General features: G+C 39.5%; 1 protein-coding gene across 8 annotated transcripts in view; it reads right to left on the bottom strand.

Annotated features, from left to right (window-relative positions):
* Positions 1–20,339, bottom strand: part of gpat2 (glycerol-3-phosphate acyltransferase 2, mitochondrial) — a 108,166-nt gene that overhangs the window by 1,637 nt on the left and 86,190 nt on the right. For all 8 annotated transcript variants that reach the window (XM_086206532.1, XM_086206533.1, XM_086206538.1 and 5 more), the window contains 13 exons: positions 17,380–17,559; positions 16,758–16,856; positions 15,509–15,591; positions 13,695–13,822; positions 13,530–13,600; positions 13,119–13,279; positions 12,872–12,975; positions 11,123–11,307; positions 10,507–10,584; positions 8,951–9,073; positions 3,733–3,853; positions 3,319–3,387; positions 2,901–2,956 (listed from right to left, as the gene is read on the bottom strand). In XM_086206532.1, the coding sequence (XP_086062658.1) occupies positions 2,901–2,956; positions 3,319–3,387; positions 3,733–3,853; positions 8,951–9,073; positions 10,507–10,584; positions 11,123–11,307; positions 12,872–12,975; positions 13,119–13,279; positions 13,530–13,600; positions 13,695–13,822; positions 15,509–15,591; positions 16,758–16,856; positions 17,380–17,559 (1,458 nt within the window). The remainder of the gene's footprint in view (positions 1–2,900; positions 2,957–3,318; positions 3,388–3,732; positions 3,854–8,950; positions 9,074–10,506; positions 10,585–11,122; positions 11,308–12,871; positions 12,976–13,118; positions 13,280–13,529; positions 13,601–13,694; positions 13,823–15,508; positions 15,592–16,757; positions 16,857–17,379; positions 17,560–20,339) is intronic.

Here is a 20,339-nt window from a genome sequence, read left to right as displayed (position 1 = left end):
CTGAGGAGAACATAAGCAGTCAGGACACTTGCAAGGATAATGCTTTTTATTCTCCAAGCTTTTTATTTGAATAATACCAGTGTGAAGCTTTTCTTATCTTGAGCGCTGAGCTTTCAGCACAAGGCCAAATTAAAAAAACAACAAATCATAAAAGAGAAAAACAAGACATTTCAAAAGAGCACTTCAAAAATGAAGAAAAAGTTAAAGATGTTACATAAACAAGACCAAGACACCTGATTTGCTCCGCAAGGTCTGAAATAATGAGGCAAAATCAGAAACCTTTTTTGTGTGTGTGATAGTTGTATAAACACTACAAGCTCATTTTCCCCTTTGATTTCACCTGCAGGACTCAAAAACCAAGCAGTCTTGACATCTAGGAGTAGAATCAGTTGTCAGATCCTGAAAACAAGTTTTAACGACCGTTTCTGACTGATGACCTTGATGAGCGCGTTGTAATTGCCTCGTGGGAACTTCAGATATATTTAGGGCAATGACGCTCTATTTTTAAAAGGCAGCGATTCCCAGCTCTCTGACTGATGGGTGTGGACACTGTCGACTTTACTAAGTTGCAAGGCTGAGCAGTAAATTGTGAGCAGGGACTGCTTGGCGAGACAGATTTATATATATGTATGGATGAATAGATTGCATTGGACTTATGAGAGGCCCTCCCTCTCCTGCTCTCCTCTGATGTTTGGGAGCCAAATCTACACAAAAATAGATGCATTTCTCTTCAGCTCCTTTCAGTGTTGAAGTTGGTACCGATTGATTGACCTTCCCGTTTTCATTATTCTGTGCAACCGTTCACAGACTCACAATAGATGGAGGTAACAGATACTTATATTCCTATCTGTAACCAAAAAAAAACAACAACCCCCAAACAAAAAAAACAACATTCCTTGCAAAGTATAAAAAAACAGCTGGTGAAAATTGCAATGAGCATTAAGTATTTATCTGGTGCTGTCAAAGTGTCTGTGTAATCTGTTCATTGCATCAAAATTTTGTGCTTTCAGATTATGTAACCTTAAAACCTACAGGGGAAATGAAACTGATGGCAAAAATTACAAAATCACGTTAACCAACCATTCAGATCCTTGAGGGCCTCTCTCCACTAAAATAGTGTGTAGAATAAAGTGTCACATTAAAGAACACAAACCCATGGACCTAATGGTTGTTCTCAAGTGCAAACACGGGTATCATCTTCGTCTTTTTTTTTTAGATTATTATAACAAATATGTGAGGGGAAATAGGGGTGTCAGAGAGAGATGCATTCCGCTGCGTGTCTGTTTGTAGTTTTCGTTATTATCAGTGATTTCTCTTGTTATCTGTTGTTCCAGCGGGTAGCTGAGGAGTCGGCTCAGGTTCAGTCGTCTACTGAGATCTTAAATGTTTCAAATTTTCTTCAAGCCGTTTCCAGTCTCAAATACTGGGGGTCTAACGCTCACATTGTGTCTGAGTGATGGCTCCTGAAGAACTTCACATCACAAAGTGTGTTGTGTTACTATGACAACCACTTCATCTGTCTGCATGTTAAAATGTTTTTATATGTTGTTTTGCTGATATATTCTGATATGCATGAAAACCTGAAATAAAATGTAGTAAAGTAATGGCAGCTCTTGGCTTTTACTTTGATTTTTTTCTTTTACTTCTGAATTGTCCACCTTTCTACTTTCAGTTGTGAATAGAAATTTAAAAAAAAAGAGATTGCCAAAAGAAACTTGGACCTTTTTTATTTCTCGTTGCCATTTTTTTTTAAAAAGCTGATAAACAGATGTGGAAACATTCTTTTTTCTTACTTTTTTTGTATCAAATTAAAAAAAGGGTAAGCTGTACTGAGATAGACGATTAAAGCAGCATTAGTCCCTATACCTCAGTGTAACACAAATAGAAGTCCTGTAGTTAAATATTATACTTTGGTAAAAGTACATTGCAAAATAAATGTATTGGAGCAGTATATTGCATCACTAAAATTGAGGCATTACAGTGTTCGAGTTCTTGAGTAGCTAAGTTACTTTCCATCGATAAGCAAGCAACCTGCATATTACTACACAAAATTTTTAATTGTTAAAAATTAATAAATCCAGTATCAAAGTATATAGAATACTCAGAACTTGTAAGTGACATGCTGAATGTCCACTGTCCTGAAAGTCCAGTTGCATTCTGAGAGTCTAAACATCACATTAGGTGAAGCTCCGATGGTATTCCATGATGGGAAAGCAGTATTTGTTAGCAAACAACTACGCCTATCTTGTTCTCCATGCAGTTGTTAAAGCAGTACTCGGTACAATGTCTTGAGCATAGTCTAGAGCCATTACAGATCCCATCCATCCATCCATCCATCCATTTTCTACAGCTTATCCTGTTAAGGGTTGCGGGGGGCTGGAGCCTATCCATCACAGATCCCACTTTCCTCAGTACTTATCAATCTGAGAAAGCAGGCCTGTAACCATAATATTTTGAATAAGGAGAAAAGGGTTAGAGCTGGTGGGACGCAAAGACAATCAAAAATTTCAATTCTGCAAGCTAACTATCTGATCTATCAATGGCAGGAGGCCATTAAAAGTTTGGACTGCATGATATTGTCGGCTGAATTTGGTTGGTGTGTGTTTATCTAAGCATGTGTAAGACTAAGTCTTGCTCATTTTGTAGCAAAATCAGGTTCCCGAATACAGGGTTCAAAAATCTATTATATGAAAAAAAAAAAAAAATCCCAACACTTGACCAGTATCAATGACCTTTGGACTTGGTTTGGATTCAGACTCACTTGGACAAGAAGAATATTAGGACTGAAGTTTTGCAGTTGAGGTCCACCTAAACTTTCAGGACTCAATCATGCTTTTATTCTCCACAGTCAGATTTAGACACACACATGCACAAGCACACACACTGAGGCTGTCACTCACCCCCAGGTCTATTAGTGTTCTAACTGCCGTGTGTGCAGCCTCCACTGAGCAGCTCTCTGTGAGATACGACACAAAGGAACGCATGAATCAAAAGAACAGACAGATATCCAATATAGAAAAACCAGGCCGGGATAACAGAACAAAGCCATTACCAGTGGAGCTAATGGAATTTTTATACTGTGTATTATTAAGGGGTGCCATTTGGGTAGTTTGATTGTTTAATATGTTTTTTTTTAAGAAGATATGCTGTAAGTAGTGAAGCTGCTCGGCCTTTCTACTTTGGTCTCTGCTGGCTGGTTACAACACACAACGAATCGGTGGGAAAAGGCAGGGTGACAAGCTTTTAAAGTTATGGCATAAAGAGGTCTTTGTATGTGTGAATGCGTGGTTTTAGGTGGGTGTGTCAGGTTGTGCTCACCAAAGTGCCGTTTCTTCTTATTTGCTGTGTCACACAGATGGGAGTGTATCTGAGCCTCAAACTCTGCTTCTATAAGAGGAGAGACGTGAAAACAGATAGGATTATTCCACTTGAATGACCGAGATAATGAAGGGTCCGCATGGTGTCAATGACATGCTAACACACTGTACATGTATGGCTGGTGGGTGCTTCAGGGGGTCGATAGAAATGGCAGAAGGTGAAACATAAATATCAAAGATGCGAAGAGCACCATCAATAATCATTTTGACTTTGTGCTTGAATCTAACAGCTGTGCTGGTTGGACAAAGAACATTCAATGTGATCATTTCAAATCAAAATGAATGTCTAAACAGGAAACTCAATATGAGAAACCAAAGTTTTACCAGTTACTATCCCTTAAACATACATACACACCTGGTTGAGGTGTGTGTAATAGATCCAGGACTGCAGTGGTCCAGCACAAAGCCCTGAGATGTCCAGCTAGCATGCTACAGAGGAAGAAGAGCATCTCGGGACACTGACTTGGCTGGTTTAGCTAGGAAGGAGACGGATGGAAAGAAACACAGGAATCAGAGGTTGTCACTCAAAGTGAGGACAGTGGGAAAGTCCAGAAATGAAAGAACATTTCCTCTACAATGAGCTCATCATGGAAAGTCAATTGGCCTTTGTTGCTCTTGACAACTATCAGATGATTGCTATTACGTTTTTTTTTTTTTATTGAAAATGTTCGTGGCCTCAAGAGAACGAAATCTCAGATTTCTATGGTCTTCTGACTTTCCTCTAATTCTACCTTGAGGTTGATATTATTATCTTTGTCTTTGCTTTAATATACTGTATCTCATGTTCAACTATGTTCCCATCAATGTGTGTATGTCTGTTGTTTGCCAATTGTCAAGTGCGAGCACACACAAGCAAGCACTAGATCAACATACCTCAGCCTCGCCTTATGTTTACATATACTGCAGTAGTCTGATATTGAGCCGATAAATGACTGATTTCTACATACCCCTGTGTATGGTTGCTAGGTTTTTTTCCCAAGTTCATTGAAAAAACAAGCTGACAAGTTATGAGTGAACTAAACAACAGACTGTTCCTATGAATAAGACACCAACGTGTAAACAGCATTTTCAGGGTACCTTAAAGTGAATAGAGTAGAGGTCAGAGTATGACAATCTTAGTTGCACTTTTGATTTAAACATGTACATTTTTTGCAGCATTTTGTGACATAGCAGACATGGCTGGTGTTAGAGAGAGGTGAGCAACTCTGATTAGGGATGGAGAGACACAATGGGAGTGTCATCTGTTGGACGATGCTTTGTTGCATGTTAAGAGGAGTATGCATGGAATTTTCGATAAGCAATGTATTCAAACATCTTGACTGAAATATTGTCATTTTCTTTTCGAGAGAAAGGTCAATTGTTGGAATACAGCTGTTTAGGTAAACGTGGTCATTGTGAGCAAGTCAGAATACTGATGTGAGCATTCATTTGTCCGTCTCTACAGTCTGGCTAACATTCAACATTGTACTTCATCTCAAAGGTGCTTTTCTGAGGTAAACTGGGAAAACCATTCCCTTATAGCTTTGTGCATGAATGCACTGGTATGTTTTGATAGTAAGGGGCCTTATCCAAACTGCTGCAGGTACAACAGTGACTAAAATTAATTTATATGCTGCAAGAGTTCTTGAACTGTAACTAACAAATCTTTACCAAACCCTGACCTTATTACATATACTGATAATTGTTCTATAAGCAGAGTGAAGACTGATTTTAGGAATTCATAAGCTGAAAATGCGCTTCTACTTGACATTCATACATTTAATATTTACTGTAAAAACTGAGAATTATGGAAGCAATGGGTGTGGGGGAAAGTCATTATAGTCCCCGAATACTTTAAGCTTTCTGCATAGGGCCATTATAACTGGACGCGATTTGGACGTATATCAAAGGGTTTATATTGTAGAATTAAGTCGATAGTATAAAATTTGATTGCTAGCATTCCTTGAAGTCATATAAAACTTTCAGGAAATGTTTTCCTCCTACAGGTTGGATGTCTATACCAGGACAGAATACTGAACGGTCTGCGGCATAAAGAATGAAGGTTTCATCTCTGCATGTCAACTCAATTAAGTGTAGAAAACTTGTCAGTTTGCTGCTCATTTGCACATGTTTGCTGTTTGGGAAAATTATTTTGTGAAGTACAAACAATAAATATATATCATTGCAAAGTGATATTTCATCCTGCCTGACATTTTCAATTCAATTTTCCAGTGAGCGCTCACCATTTAATGGATGAGGGTAATTCATTCCATGTTTAAGTAATCATGCGAAGATGCAACACTTGAAAGCATCAATATAAAGTAGACCTCAGCACTGTAGACAGCCAAGAGAGCAGTTGCAAGAATAACCCCTAGTGAAAAGTATAATTAAAAAGGAAACACAGCAACTATGATCAAGTCCAAAGATGATATTTGGATTGATCAATTGGATGTACTGATAGATTGATTGTATGAATTACTCAAATGTGTTGAGGTTAATTTAATGCCATAAAGGGCAACACAGAAAAGTCCAACACTGACACCAGCTGTCCAAGAAAGAGCAGTTGTTTTTAATCTATTGACTGACCTGCACAGCTATAATTATTTTCAGCAACATGTAATGAATTCCCATTTAATACATGTATGTATGTGACCTACATGCATCCTTTGATTAATTAAGGTGGAAGTTGCTGCTGGTATAAGTAGGTCTGCCTCTTGAGGAAATTATGTAAGAACAATATAAACAAACCACTAAATGTAAACAAAAAAAGAGATCATGCCAGTGAAAACAATTAAACTTTAAATGTCAGATGTTTGGGGATAAAAAAAATATATTAAGCCACAGGACAACACTTGCTGTTGAGAATTTGTTACTCTGGTAGCATGACCTGGTCGACAGCCTGCTTTGTGTGGCTCCAGGGTGAATACAGCTGGGTTGACTGATGATAGTACATGAGGAGTTAGGGGAATATTTTTCATTGTTTAGTATGGAGGTGTTCTGCTGTTCTTGCTCAACACCTGAGCTGAAGGCTGCAGAGCAGAGCGGAGCGGAGCAGAGCAGAGGCGGCACAAGCCTGGTGATCACTCTACACTGTACTACAGATGAAATCTCAAAGCTCTTGGGTGTAGTGAGTCAGCAATCAGATTGGTTGCTTCTTATCTCAAAGCTAGAGAACAAATGGTGGATGACAATAGATATTATTCAATCCAATAATACTAGAGTGCAGAGTCCCACAAGTAAGCATCTTGGGCCTCTTCTTTACCCATTTTTTCGTAAATAATGTTAAAATGGTGTGTTCACGTGAGCTCTTCCTTAACTTACTGAAGTTGCACAAAGATACAAGTGTGATTGTCAAAATGGTTAAACTCTGAGCTTACATCAGCTGATAGATTGCTAAATGGCAATAAACTGTCTCTTCATCTTGGCATAACTGCATTCATTTGAAAGGTGTGAAGTGATTAAATTCTGATGGCTTTAAAATCGAGGTTAACGATCCCACAGCAGTAATTAGGTCTGCAATTATTTACCTTGGGTGCAGATATCCTTGACTTTGTCGGCAGACAGTTTTAACAAATGATGTTTTTTTGGTTGGATCTTAACATTTTTGGACTCTGAACATACTGCCTGGCACTTTAATTCAGTACAACTGTGATTATGCCTGTTGTGTTTGTTTTGATGGTATTCCAAAGGCAATCAAAAATAAACTCCAGGCGTCCCAGCTTGTCAGACTTATTCTGATGCTACCAGTGGACAATTGTTTGGGTTCATGTCATTTTGAGAAAATAAATCAACTTCGAGTGTAGGACAGACTGTACAAGATTAAATTGTGCACAGTACAAGGATGGTTCAAGGAGACATGCCAAAATATGTTGATTTCTTATAGGGTTAGGGACACACATAGGAATGCCTGTATGACAGATGTTTTATCCTGCAAAATTCAAACAATTACTGACAGACTTTTGTATACTCGGTAGTTATTCATGGACTAGGCCTACCAAAATAATGTAAGAAATAGATGAATTTAGCAGGTTTAAAACTGCTGTGAAAAAATGTAGCAACAGGTAGATTAAATCATGATCTCATAAATTGTCAAAATGTGTGTGGTATGATTTACTTATTTCAAGTATTTGTTACATACAGAATTTTTTTTTTCTACTTATATTGTGTTATAAATGGCATTGGTGTTGCAGAGTTTGCACTTTCAATATCATTTCGCTATCCTTGTATCCATTCTATCGAAAAATCACAATGAAAATAAGAACACGGGCTCATTCAATAACTTTCTTGTGTTATCCTTAAGAAATTTCTGAATTTTTTCTTGAGCCCAGATTCCTGAATTCATTTTTTCATATTGAATAACATTGATCAATCAAGCAGTATCAAAGAAAAACAAAGAAATTAGTGAAACTCTCTCAACGAATGCTCATGTTGAGCAAGAAATTCTGATGTAATGTTTGTTGTCAGACAGATCTTGGCATCAAAGTGTTCTATATACGTTAACAGTTGGGAGTTGCTCTCCTTTAAATTTCTGGTTTTAAAAAAGAGTTACAAATGATGGATGTATTTAAAATAGGAAAGTAAGATGCTCTGTCTATACATGCAACCATTGTGGTAAAAGATGCAGGAAGAAATGAAAAAGTCCACACATTAAACATTGCAAATGGAAGCTCCCATAGATGATGCAGTATTTCCAGACTTCAAGGTCTTTATCAGACAAACATCCACCTGCAGAAATCACAGAAACTGCAGACAAAACAAACAAACGAACAAACAAAAAACCCTTCCATCATTCCAATGCAATTCGTGGACACGAAATCAACAGATTGGAGCACAGTGTACCGAATAAGAGATTGGACGATCGAATATACAACTACCCCCCTTTGTTCTTTACAACTCAAGTAAGAACGAAAGCAGGGAGCTTAAACTGAGATGAATACTGAATGCAATAAAATTTTCAATATATCCAAGGCTTTGAACATGCTTTCAGGGAAAGAATTGCATTCAACATGACTCTTAAATCTTTAGAGCAAAAAATATTTGGGTAAAGAAGTAAAGACACCTCAGGGTGCATTTAAATACAAGATGAAATCCCATTTTGTTGCATTTTCTTTTGTTGAAAAATAGAAAAAGGCGTTTAATTACTGACTCATAAATGAGTGTGCTTTGATTTGTGACCACTGACGCTCTAACTGATGTAGCTTTTGAAGCCGTCACCTCCAAGTGACTTTACAGGGTTTGTGACTGATGCACCTGAGATGTTTGTGCCCCTTATAAGTTTGTTAGCTGCTTGGTGCTACTTTGAAATCGCATAAGATGGTCATGACAGTTAGGGTTCTTTTTAAGGCTGACACATATACTGCTAATTGGCATTCAGGTTATGTGACTCATCTGTGTAGAGGCTTTTGTAATGGAGATGTAGTAACTTCAAAGGTCTTTCTCATGTGATGCTTCTGGTATTTTTTTGTACACGCACTATATGCAGTCACCTAAGCTGACATCTTGTGTAGGAAGATCTTCCCTTAATAGAACCTCTGCTGCCTTTGTACGACATACAGGGAAACCAGGAGGACCCAGCCAGCAGTGCTTTTTGGTACCTTGTAGGAATGTACGTCCTGCTCCTCACAATCAGAATCGCTATGATATGGGTCATCAGTGGTGGTCCAGGTCAGAGTGCCTTCCCTCTTCCAGGCATCACAGATGGGAACATCCCTGGGAACCTATAAATTGTGGAAGTTGAAAATAAAAATATAGAAGGTGGCATGTCAGACACTCTATTCCTTTGTGCCTCACGAGGACTAGTTCTCATTTGTTCTTTGCAAATTGTGCGTACAAGTGTGTTTACGACATATACCCACTGGCACATTGTTCATTGTTATCCAATATACAATTAGTCTCATCTTAAAAAAAAAAAAAAAAAATCAAATCTGACACCTCCTTTTAATGCAAGATTATAAACCCTCAATTCATATTTTGAGAAAACTGTGCACTGAGCAAACTGTAGCTCAGCTGGTAGAGATGAGTACCAAGACTATGAGTCTCTCTTCACCTGCACTCCCTGTCTCTCTTCACCCATATAATCAAATTAAGACAATAAAATGCCATAAAGAATAATAATAAAAACAGTACACTGCATACTTACAGCCAAAAAATAGCAGGCACAGGCACAGAAAAGATAGCTGGTACACCAGAATGCCACCATTATAATCAAGTGAAGCAGTCAGACTCACCACTGAAGCCACATGCACCTACACAAGCTTCATACCACCTAGCCCCCAACCCCAAGTAAAAGTCGACAGTGACTTATCTGTTTGCCAGTTGAATAATTTGGATCAGTACTGGCAATAGTACTCGACCTTCATTGAGTTGTGAGGAGGTTCACTGAGAGCAATGCTCGTATTCACATCTGGAAGCTGCTCAGTACAATCACGATCTGATGGCTATTTACCAGCTCCACTGGAGTTAAGGGATTAAGTTTGTCCATGGGCACCTGAGCGGTGGTCATGGGGGTGGGACAAACACTGTATCTTCTCTTTCCACACACGGATGTAACCAGGTAATAAACTGCACCAGCAACCTTATGGTCACAGGAATGCTTCTCTAACCTTTAAGCTACATCTACTACCATCCTTAGGCATTTCTGTGAAATGACTTATTTATATAAATATTTATATTTATATACTGTCTTAGTCAATGATATTAAAACCTATTGTTTTAATGAACCATTTGTTCATCCACAGTGAGCTGCCAACCCAGTGTCTAAGCCCTTGTCCTCACGTTACCTCACTTTAAAATCAAACATGTACAGATTTTAAATGCAGGAGAGAAGAGAACACAAGAAAGATGGTTCCATTGGTGCAAGTCTCTAATGATAAAGCCACATTTTTCATCACTAAAAGAACATGAAGGGAACTAAAGGCAGTCCCAGACCCATTTATCATGCAGATACACTTGGGAGGGAATTACAATTTACATACTGTAAGAAGTATTGAAGGCAACTTAAAAATGGTTGTAGATAGAAAAGCCAGATCCTCTAGATTGTAGAATAAGAGATGACTAAACTTGTGGTAATAATGTTTTCAACCCCAGTACTATTCTAAAGTATGCAGTGTTTGCACATATAATTTGAGAAAAGTTGAAGAATGTTTCTCACCTCTTCCATGATCAGGATGCCACAGCGTACTAGGCTGTCAACTGCATCCAGAGCAAAACTTAGGGAGGACTGACAGGGCTGGGTAGAAAGAGAGGGGGAGAGAGAGAGAGAGAGAGAGAGAGAGAGAGAGAGAGAGAGAAGAGGTAAACTCAAAAGGGAAGGTTAGAGGCGCAAACAGCCTCAGCCCACTGCATACCAAAGTGGTGCAAGGAGAGACAGGTGACTTGAGCATGTGTTGTGGTTGCTGTGTAGTGGAAATGTACCGGGGATCAGAGATGAAGAACGAGAGATGGCCAGTAGGACTATGAGAAAAGAAGCAATATCTTTCAGAGAGGAATAACGGGGAGCAACATAGCTGCCAGCAGAAGAGACAGGAAAGAGCTGAAATGAAAGGTGGACAAACAGAGAAAGGAACAATATTTTTGGCTCAGATTCAGAGCCCTTGAAGTCAGTCTGATGGAGAATGTACAGATACACACAAACACAGCACTCACACATGATTCAAAACCTCTCTCTGCTTGGGATAGAAGCAGCAGAGCAGGATGAATGACTGTTCAGCTCCATTAAACATCCATTGAATGAGACACAGTGGTGTGTGATATGAATTCAAACTCACTGGTATAAAGCCCGGAGGCAGGAGATGGCAGAGCTGCAGGGCTCTCTCAGTCAGCTCCGACTGGCAGAGCACCACATCAAACTCCATGTCGCCTTTGACCTCCTCTCCCTCAACGCCGTCACTCCTCACCCTGCTGCTGACGCCATTACGGGCCACCTCACACAGCATTGCTGATATGGCACAGGCTATGAACAAACACAAATCATTCAGATCATTTGTTCAATTGCTGCAGAAATTTCATTTACTATAGAGCGAGTATCACAAAATGTTACAATTTGGTATTTTTGACACTCCAAGATCAGCTCATCAGTTGCTGAGATTTTTTTTGTTAGACAAGAGAAAAGGTTTCTTCCATTTACTAAAGTGTTACCTCTTCAATTATAGCTTTAATCCCTTTTATCCGACTTTCATTCCATTTAGTCATAAAATAAAAATGCTGGAAGACAAACAATAGCCACTACAGAAGCCGAAGCTTTGCATAGTGACAATCAGTTTAAAGACCGGTGGAGATTTGAGTTTAATTATCCTTAGATTAGTGTTTATTACGTGCTCCATGGATTTAGCAGTTAAATGATGCTTACAGCTGTGCACGGCCCACTGCTCACCACCTTCGCTTCCTATACAATCCCAAAGATATCATGCAAAAAGAAAGAATCATCCAGGAACGGAGACATTTTTCCACAGGCAAAGTTGCTTCCTGTACTTCCAAACACCATAATTAGTTCTCACTTTTCAAAACAGGGCTTTAATTTCGTCCCAGTCTGCCTATTAACATGATATCAAGGGAAGTGACAGCACTCGTTAAGGTACAATTTAGAAAACAGATAAGGCTTGGCCTGTGGATCACTGAGGAGGGACTGAGGATTGAGATCTACACTGATAACTAAATATTACTGATACATTTTACATTGCGTTCCCAAATTCAGTCCCTAGACAAAAACACTGAATGACTCTGCAAAATCGTTGATTATATTTGAAGCAAACTTTAACTTTTTAGATTGTTTTTTTTCCATTACAATTACATATGGAATCTATAGACTGGTTACGATCAGGGGAAGACTGATTGGTTAGGTGAGGTTAGGGTAAATGACAACACTGATGTTGATTGCTGGTCTGTGATGGAAGGTGATCTGATGCTACACGTGCATTAACCATGGTGGCATACATAAACATCCAATCTTCATGGATTTTCTAAAGACAATGGTCGGGAGTTCCACTTGCTGGTAGAGGGATCCATTATCCAAGACTTATAAAGTGACTGCTGAATACAATTTAGGAGTATTTTGCACCTGTCTTGAAATGATACATTTGGAATCTTTTCTTCATAATTTCCTCTCAAAAAATGACAAACCAGGGAAGTGCATCTGCTGTGACATTTCGTCAGCAGTAAGCACACACTATTTGGTGTCTTCAAAATAAAGTAAATTCTCATTCCATTCTGGTGCCAGATTTTCAGGGATGATTTAACACACATGAACTGACAGAGGAACCAGCTGAAGAACTGCATTGCTACCAAAAGCCAATACTCATCACACTATGTCTGAAACACTTTAGATCATGCAGAAAAACTATAAAATGTCATGTTTCAAACTGATTTTCCATACTTCCACGCCAACAATTGGAGTCCCCGCCAAGGCCTCCCACGAAACCCAGATGCCTGGAGAACATAGTGTCTCAAGATGATTATTAAGACTCTAGTGTCAATGGAAGGTTTTGTCAATCAAGTAAAATGTATGCATGGTCTCTCACCACCAATAGCTTCCAGTATGAAGGCATGTGTGACAATCTTGGCCTGGAGGTAGAGGTGAAGTGTGGCAGCCAGAGTAGGACGAGGGACAATAAAAGGGTCTTTCCTTGAGGGAAGAGGCGGACCAAGCAGAAAAATGAAGACGGGATTTCACTGAACAGGAAATTTCATTTTTGATAAGAAACACAATTTTGCTGTGTCATACTTTATCAGTATTTGCTTGCCATTTAAGACAGACAGAAAACCAACCTAGATGGCACTGCAGCTATGATGAGATGAGGGGCAAGCAGAGACAGGGAATAGTGGACAACCTCCTCTATACTCCCCCCAAAGCCAACGTCTTTGTTTCTGAACAAGAGTTCCTCTGTGAGCCAAACCACATCACGACACAGGACAGATGTACTCACACCCTGCATGAGGAGATGTTTTGTTCCAATATCAAATAGGAGCTTTAATCAGCTGGTGAATGCAGTTGAAAACTGGTGGGTTATGACTCAGAAAATCACTGTCACACTAATAAACAAGCAGGAAAAACAGTTTTGTTTATGAGCCTCTTGAAGTACTGATGGCTCCTTGGAGGAGTAGGGGCGGAATTTACCACTGACAACATCAAGAGAAAAACTGCTCAGCTAACGGCAACAGAGGGGATGACGCATGTACCTTGCGGTGTCTGTACAGCAAAAGACTAGACAGCAGGCTGGTGGACATCACAGCCATGCAAAAGGTTGCAGCTGGGGAGAAAAGAACGTATTGTATATCATGGCATTACATTGAATATGATTATAAAAACAGCTTGAAAAGATTAATTTATAGCCCTGGACCTACAGAAGAGAAGATGAACGATAATGGCGATGCTTAAGTCTTTCTCTGAATGAACTTGCTCTTTCCCTCCAGATGAGTACTGAGCCGGCAGGAGCCACGACATCCTCCTCCAACCAAAAACACAGTTGGTTCTTTTAAAAAAAAAAAAAAAAAGGGCACAGAAGGGTTAATTTTAATTTAGATGAATTTTATGTTTTGTGATGTTACACTTGTTAAAGAAATACAACATGAACATGTTACAAGGCTATAATCGATAGTTTCCTTTTTTATTCATAACATATAAAATGTTTATGTGGAAAAAAAAGAGGCAACGCTCTGCGGGGAACCTACACGTGCCCTCATCCTAACTAAGCTTTGCAGTGAGATTAACGTCATCATGTAGTTGTCTGTCTTGCAACTTTCCACTTTTAATTGACGCTCACATTCTTCACAGTGTTGGTTTTGACTGCGGCAGGCAGCTATTTCTGGCTAAGAGCTCAGGCAGCAGGCTAACAGCTCAAGAACAAGAACCAAAAAAGTCCACTGATGGGAGCATGATTCTGCTCAGTGCCAGATATTTCTCTTCAGGAACGAAAGAACTAAAGGTGTGGATATTGATAGATGAGATTCACCGGATGGAAAAAAAACAAATTCAAATGAATGAAAATGCTGCTCTGTACCCACTTGAGTAAATAAGTGTTTGCTTACAATTTGTCACATCAATTTAAAAGGTCAGGCTGAAGGTAAATGTGGCCTTAGAATGTACTGCAGTGAATTGCATCCATTGTTTCATTACAAATCATGTGAGTCCCAGAATAAGTAATAGCTAGTCAAGCTGAAAATGATGAGCATCATTCAATGTTACGATGTTAAACGAGATTTTTCACTAATTATCTATTTTTTCTTATTACATTTGTGGCTAAGTTGCATTTCAAGTACATTCTGAATGGCTATAATGAGATTTTAGTGGTTGACTCCAGTTTTAGGTGTTCACAAGGGTAAAATAGCTGGTGTTACACAAGTAGATGGAGGTGTGCGTTATACATTTTATGAGCTACTTATCTGTGGCCATGCGGGAGAGATATGAGAGTATTATTCATGTATCTTCAAGGTGTATGTGTGCGAGAGATGCACAGCAGTGTATCTGAAAACATGTCGTATCTGGCTCTGTTAACATACAAGTCCTGCAGAGAGTGACATTGCTCACCTTCAGTGAGAATAAAAAAAAAACCTGTGAGTGTAGACCAGAAATGATTGTATGTGAGGTGGCTTACAATTCCTTCATTTTTATATACATGGCAGACAAACACAAAAGGGTGAGCACAGGATCATGGGGCTCTCTTGTTGATGACATGCACGCAAGAGAACTAAAATAGCTAACATGCTGATAACAATCCAATCCAACCATGCCTTCGCAAGCTCTTTTAATCTATCACTTGCCATCAAGCTGTTTCTTCTTTTGCCCACTCAGACAAATTAAACACATGAAGGGTGAAACCACTTTATTTGTCAGAAGCCAAGCGGAGATTGAGTGAGGATGTTATTTATTTTCTGTTATCTTTTGCACTGGCAGACTGTGTAATGTTGATGGTAATTGGACCAAGTCTAAGAGGATGAGAACTCTCCGCGCTTGCATCATAACTGTGCCAGATTTAAGATTTAGAGGAAAGTTTATCTTCAATGTTTAAAGAAAAGCAACTTTTCAATTTCACAGATGATAGATAAAACCAATCCGAGACCAGATCTCCCTGTGAAATATTCATGTACCATAAAATACAGTCTTTCATTCAAACATGATGTGCAGCACATACAGTCAGTGGTTTAGCTGGTTTCATTACCTGTTGTTGAGGATTACAGGCAGCAACAGGTCCTGTAGAGGGCGCCATTCATCTATTCTGCACCTTCCTGACTCACACATCTCCTACACACACAAACACACACACAGATAATATATCCACACAAACACCCTCTAAAAAAATTCAATATCGGTTCTCTAATACACCGACTTCAGAAAAATGGACAAGTTGTCTGTATTCCACTAATTTTTTTGTTGCAGGCTATTTCGCTATAATTACCATATGTTAGCCTTACTCAGGCGCAGGTTTATAAGGTACATTAACAAAAACTAACTCAGTTTAACACAACAACATTGACTTAAATCCCACCTTCAGGTAGTTTATCGCATTTTACTTATTTGATCAGCTTTAAAATCCAGTACTGATCCCACAGCACAAATAAACCTTGCAAATTGCCTGATCTACATTACTGTTATGCGTTAAAGTAATGAAAGTACTTTCCTCAGTAACCAGTAGTCCAACAAACTACAAGTTAAAATTCAGGAATAAGATTATAGTCCCCCCCCCCCCCCCCCCAAAAAAAAAATGAATTCATAAGTTACTTTTGAAATCCAATAGTCCAATCACATTGAATTAATGTTCTTTAATTATTGTAACCAAGCTGCAAGTTATCTTAAAAGATAGGAACAAGTACATTCAGCTGGAGATCCCATTTCCTTAATTTTGTCAGCAGGAAACCTGACAAGTGACAAGTGTGTGCAGGGAGTGATATTTAGACTCTTTCCACTGTGAAAAACACATCAGACTTTCGAAACATGGTGTTCATAGAAGTGCAAAGTTGAGCTTGCAGATGGATGAGCCAGTTAACCAGCCTGTAACCTTTATGAATTAATGTGGCAGAGAAAAGCTGATGGTTTAAATCCTTAGCTATGTTTACTGATTACACCGACATTCACATTCACAGAGGCACACATGCACAGGCAGGATTTTGAGGAGAAAAGACACAACAACCAATTTTGTGCGGTGTAACAGAAAAGTAATAAAATAAGCAGTGAAACAAAAGACTGTTGTTGATTAGTAGTACATTAAAAAGTCTATTCTTTTTGAAATCGTAACGAGAAATTAATATATTGAGCAACAAGCCGAGATCACAGTTCATTTCCACACCAAGGCTATAACCTGGAATGAGGGGTCAAAAGTTACACTTGCTCATTTATTAAGGGTCAGAGCAATAAAGGATGGAAACTACTGCTGTAAACTATGAGCAAGTCTTTAACCAGGAGCTGTGCACCTTGAGAGAAAAGGGCTGGGCAAAGTGGATCCTCACACTTCCCTCTGGTTTTCTCCAGAGAAGAGACAACAGCCATCGGAACACCCAACTTAAGCCAACCTGTGAAGATATGCAACACACATGCATGTAACTTGGTGATAACATATTGAGGCTTCCCCTTTAGGAGAGACATTATAACAGTAGTACCACTAATGAGGAGGATCAATGATGAGATAAATAGCCAGTCTGAGAGCATAAGCACTGTTTGTGCAGTGTCTAAGTGACAGAACAAAATGATGATGAGGCGAGGACCATATTATGGCAATTAACTGAAAGTTACACCCTCTCTCCAGCACTGTCTCAAAGTGCAGATAACAGAGGGCAAGACTACTGGAGACCGAGAGCAATCAATGATGTGTTATAAAATGAAATGAAAACGTCACCTCAACAACAAATGGTGACCAGCAGCAACAAAGTTGAGAGAAAAAAAAAACTCTCAAAGCTGCACTCAGCTTCATCCATGACAGTTTTATTTAGCCTCTAAAACTAAACCTGTTCACCTTCTCCACAGGACATTTACAGATGGCTCTTAAGCCTGTGTGTGTGTGTGTGTGTGTGTGTGTGCGCGTTCACACAAAGTTACCTGTGTGTTGATCTGAGGGACACAATCGTAGGAGATGCCCACAGGGACCAGACAGACATCAGGGACAGATCCCTCTTTGATGAGTTGTCTAATGCGAGCCAGCCACTGCCCACCTTGACCAGACTCCGCCGACACACCAACACTTATCGCCTGGCCCTCATGTAGCAGCTCACGTACCAGCTGAGGTGGGAGGAGAGGGAGAGGGATGGCAGAGACAAAGGTCTGAACAGGTCCAGTCCTGGCAGCAGGGAACAATTAACATAAAATACCTGCCATGCATTTTAAAAATATACATAAGCTATATGACAGGGCACCAGAGGGTGGAGAAGTCAAAATGCAGAAGCAAGATGAGGAGCAGAAACTAAAGGGAATGTAGGGATACAGCAATACTTCCTTTGCCTCAAGTACTGTTTCCCCTTAGAGACAAGAAAAATTCAATTACCACTGAGCAGCAGCTAAGCAGGCCTACACTCAATAAACAATAAAGGTCTATTAACATTGAAATACAACCAATAAACAAGCCTGCTTTCTCACGCACAGCCAATATGCTTACTCACATAAATGGTCAATGAGGGAAAAAAAATACACACTGCGTCACTCATAAACAACCTGTTTATGTTCCACTGTGGCTGTAGTTTTGTAGATTAATGTCAGAAGGAGCCATTTTATCGAGCTGTATAGCACAATATTGATCTCAATAAAGCCAGTAACACCTCCAAATGAAATACATCTTAAGGTAATCTGATACAAAGCAGTACAACCTCCCTTGCTACACATAATAGACGGAGAGATATTGACAAACAAGTGTTGATAATTGATAAAAAAAAGGAAGTAAATACAGTCCAATACTGGTTAATAAGGTACTTAAACTGTCAAGGATGTAAAGTGTTGAGGCAATAAAGCAAACAAACAAATTCTCTTTCCACAAGAAAAGAAACATCCTACTTGGACTTGCCAAGTGCACACAATCAAACTAATCGCCATTCTTCTCCCTTCTCCTCCCTCCTCCTCAACGCTGTCACTCCAGAAAACTCCAAGGCTGCAATCTCTGTAGCAAAATTCAAGCCCCTCGGTAATTTTAAGAATGAGTAGTGAGTGGGATGAGGAGGAAGAATACGGGGGAGGGGTGAAGCTCAGTTTGTCTTCTGATTCAGAAACCGTGATAACACACCATGGAGTGCAATAAAATGTGTATTTATGAATTGAACCACATGCACATACACTAAACAGATAAATTTCAACAACAGGTACCTATTGCTTACCCTGCAATTTCATGTAACCAGCTGTCTGGGATGTTTGTTTTTTTTCAGTGAAATGCATTAGCAACATATTTTCTGATTCATGGCCCAGAGCTTCACTTCCATCTACCAGTGAGGAGACCATTTTTAGCTTTCAGATACACAGCTAATGAAAAAGCGCTCCAATTGTCAAGCTGGGATGGCTTGTACCGTGTGGATGTTTTGAGTTGGTGAGTCAGATAAAACGGCACTAGCAACCTGAATTAGCTTCTGACTGCAGATGAGAAGTTTCGCATACGTGAAACTGCAGTAGAAAATATTTGTGACAAAAGCAGACCATATGTAAATATGACAGTATTATTCATGAGATGTGATTTAAACTCATCTGGATTATAGTAAAGAACTGAAAGTCTGAAATTGATTTTTCAGCTGTACCTATGTAAAGCACAAACTGAGAAAGTACATTATTTGAATAATTAATTCATGTACAAGCAACTGTGTATTTACATTAAGGAGCTCTCACTCGTGTAAATCAATGTTTAACTAGGGAGATAGAACCCAAAGTATTAAACAGAACATGAGGACATTTGAGGACAAAAATTAGATCAGACTCCACATGCTTGAAAGATCTAACAATTAAAATAGCCTGAATCTGTTCTCCTTTATCAACTCAGCAGTGGCCTTTAACGTTTAGCAACTTTATAGAATAAACACAAAACAGGTTATCCAAATGTCTCGCAGGTCTCCAAACTCACTTCAAGATAATAGTCATTCCATATCTTCTGGTTTTATGACTGAAGCCGACGTTAAACCAGCTGCTGTAAACAGCTGCTCAGCTGAGACAGATGTCCCACTATCGATATGATTCGTCAAGAAAAGCTTTCTGTGTTCACCGCCACCTGTAAAATGCCTCTAGACCTAGGGTGTCAAACTGATCCAGTGAAGGGCCGTGTGGCTGCAGGTTTTCATTCCAACCAGGCAAAAGCAACACCTGATTCTACTTACAGTAAATTCTGGACTATAAGCCGCGACTTTTTTTCGACGCTTCATGCCCCGCGGCTTATGCTCCGGTGCGTCTTATACGAGGATTTTACCTTCACCCTGGGGTGTGGCGGGCAGCGGCAGTGGGCAGTAATTCCCTATTGTTCCTGATGGTAGCTCCAAGTACGGTATTTAGGGAAATTCCTAGCCAAATGTTATGGTAATTTCTCTAAGTACTGTACTTGGAGCGTCCAGTCCATGCTGCGGTGCAGTGTAAAAAGAGCATCACACGATATTTTCAGTCATTTGTACTCACCCTCAAGATGGAGAGCAGAAGAAGGAATGCTTATGATGCAGCTTTCAAGTTAAAGGCAATCAATCTGGCGGTGGCAGATGGAAATAGAGCTGCAACACGTAAGTTTGGCATAAACGAATCGATGGTGAGACGCTGGAGGCGGCAACATGACGAACTGACCCAATGCAAAAAGACGACAAAAGCTTTCAGAGGTCATAATAGCAGATGGCCCGGACTTGAAAACGCTCTGGAAGTCTGGGTCAACACGCGAGAACGGGCGGCGGAGGTGTTTCCGCCCTGCACCGCGGCTTATTTACCGGTGCGGCTTATACGTGTACAAAGTTGATTTTTTCCCTAAAATAAGCATCTGCGGCTTATATAACGGTGCGCTCTATCGTCCGGAATTTACGGTAAATCAACTAAGCTATGGCCACACACCTCATTTG

Source organism: Aulostomus chinensis, chromosome 6 (assembly GCF_037954235.1).
Source record: "Aulostomus chinensis isolate RoL2024-O1b breed Wild chromosome 6, RoL_Achi_v1.0, whole genome shotgun sequence".
NCBI lineage: Eukaryota > Metazoa > Chordata > Actinopteri > Syngnathiformes > Aulostomidae > Aulostomus > Aulostomus chinensis.
The sequence above is the reverse complement of the archived record's forward strand: the minus strand, read 5'-3'. Positions and strand labels throughout refer to the sequence as shown.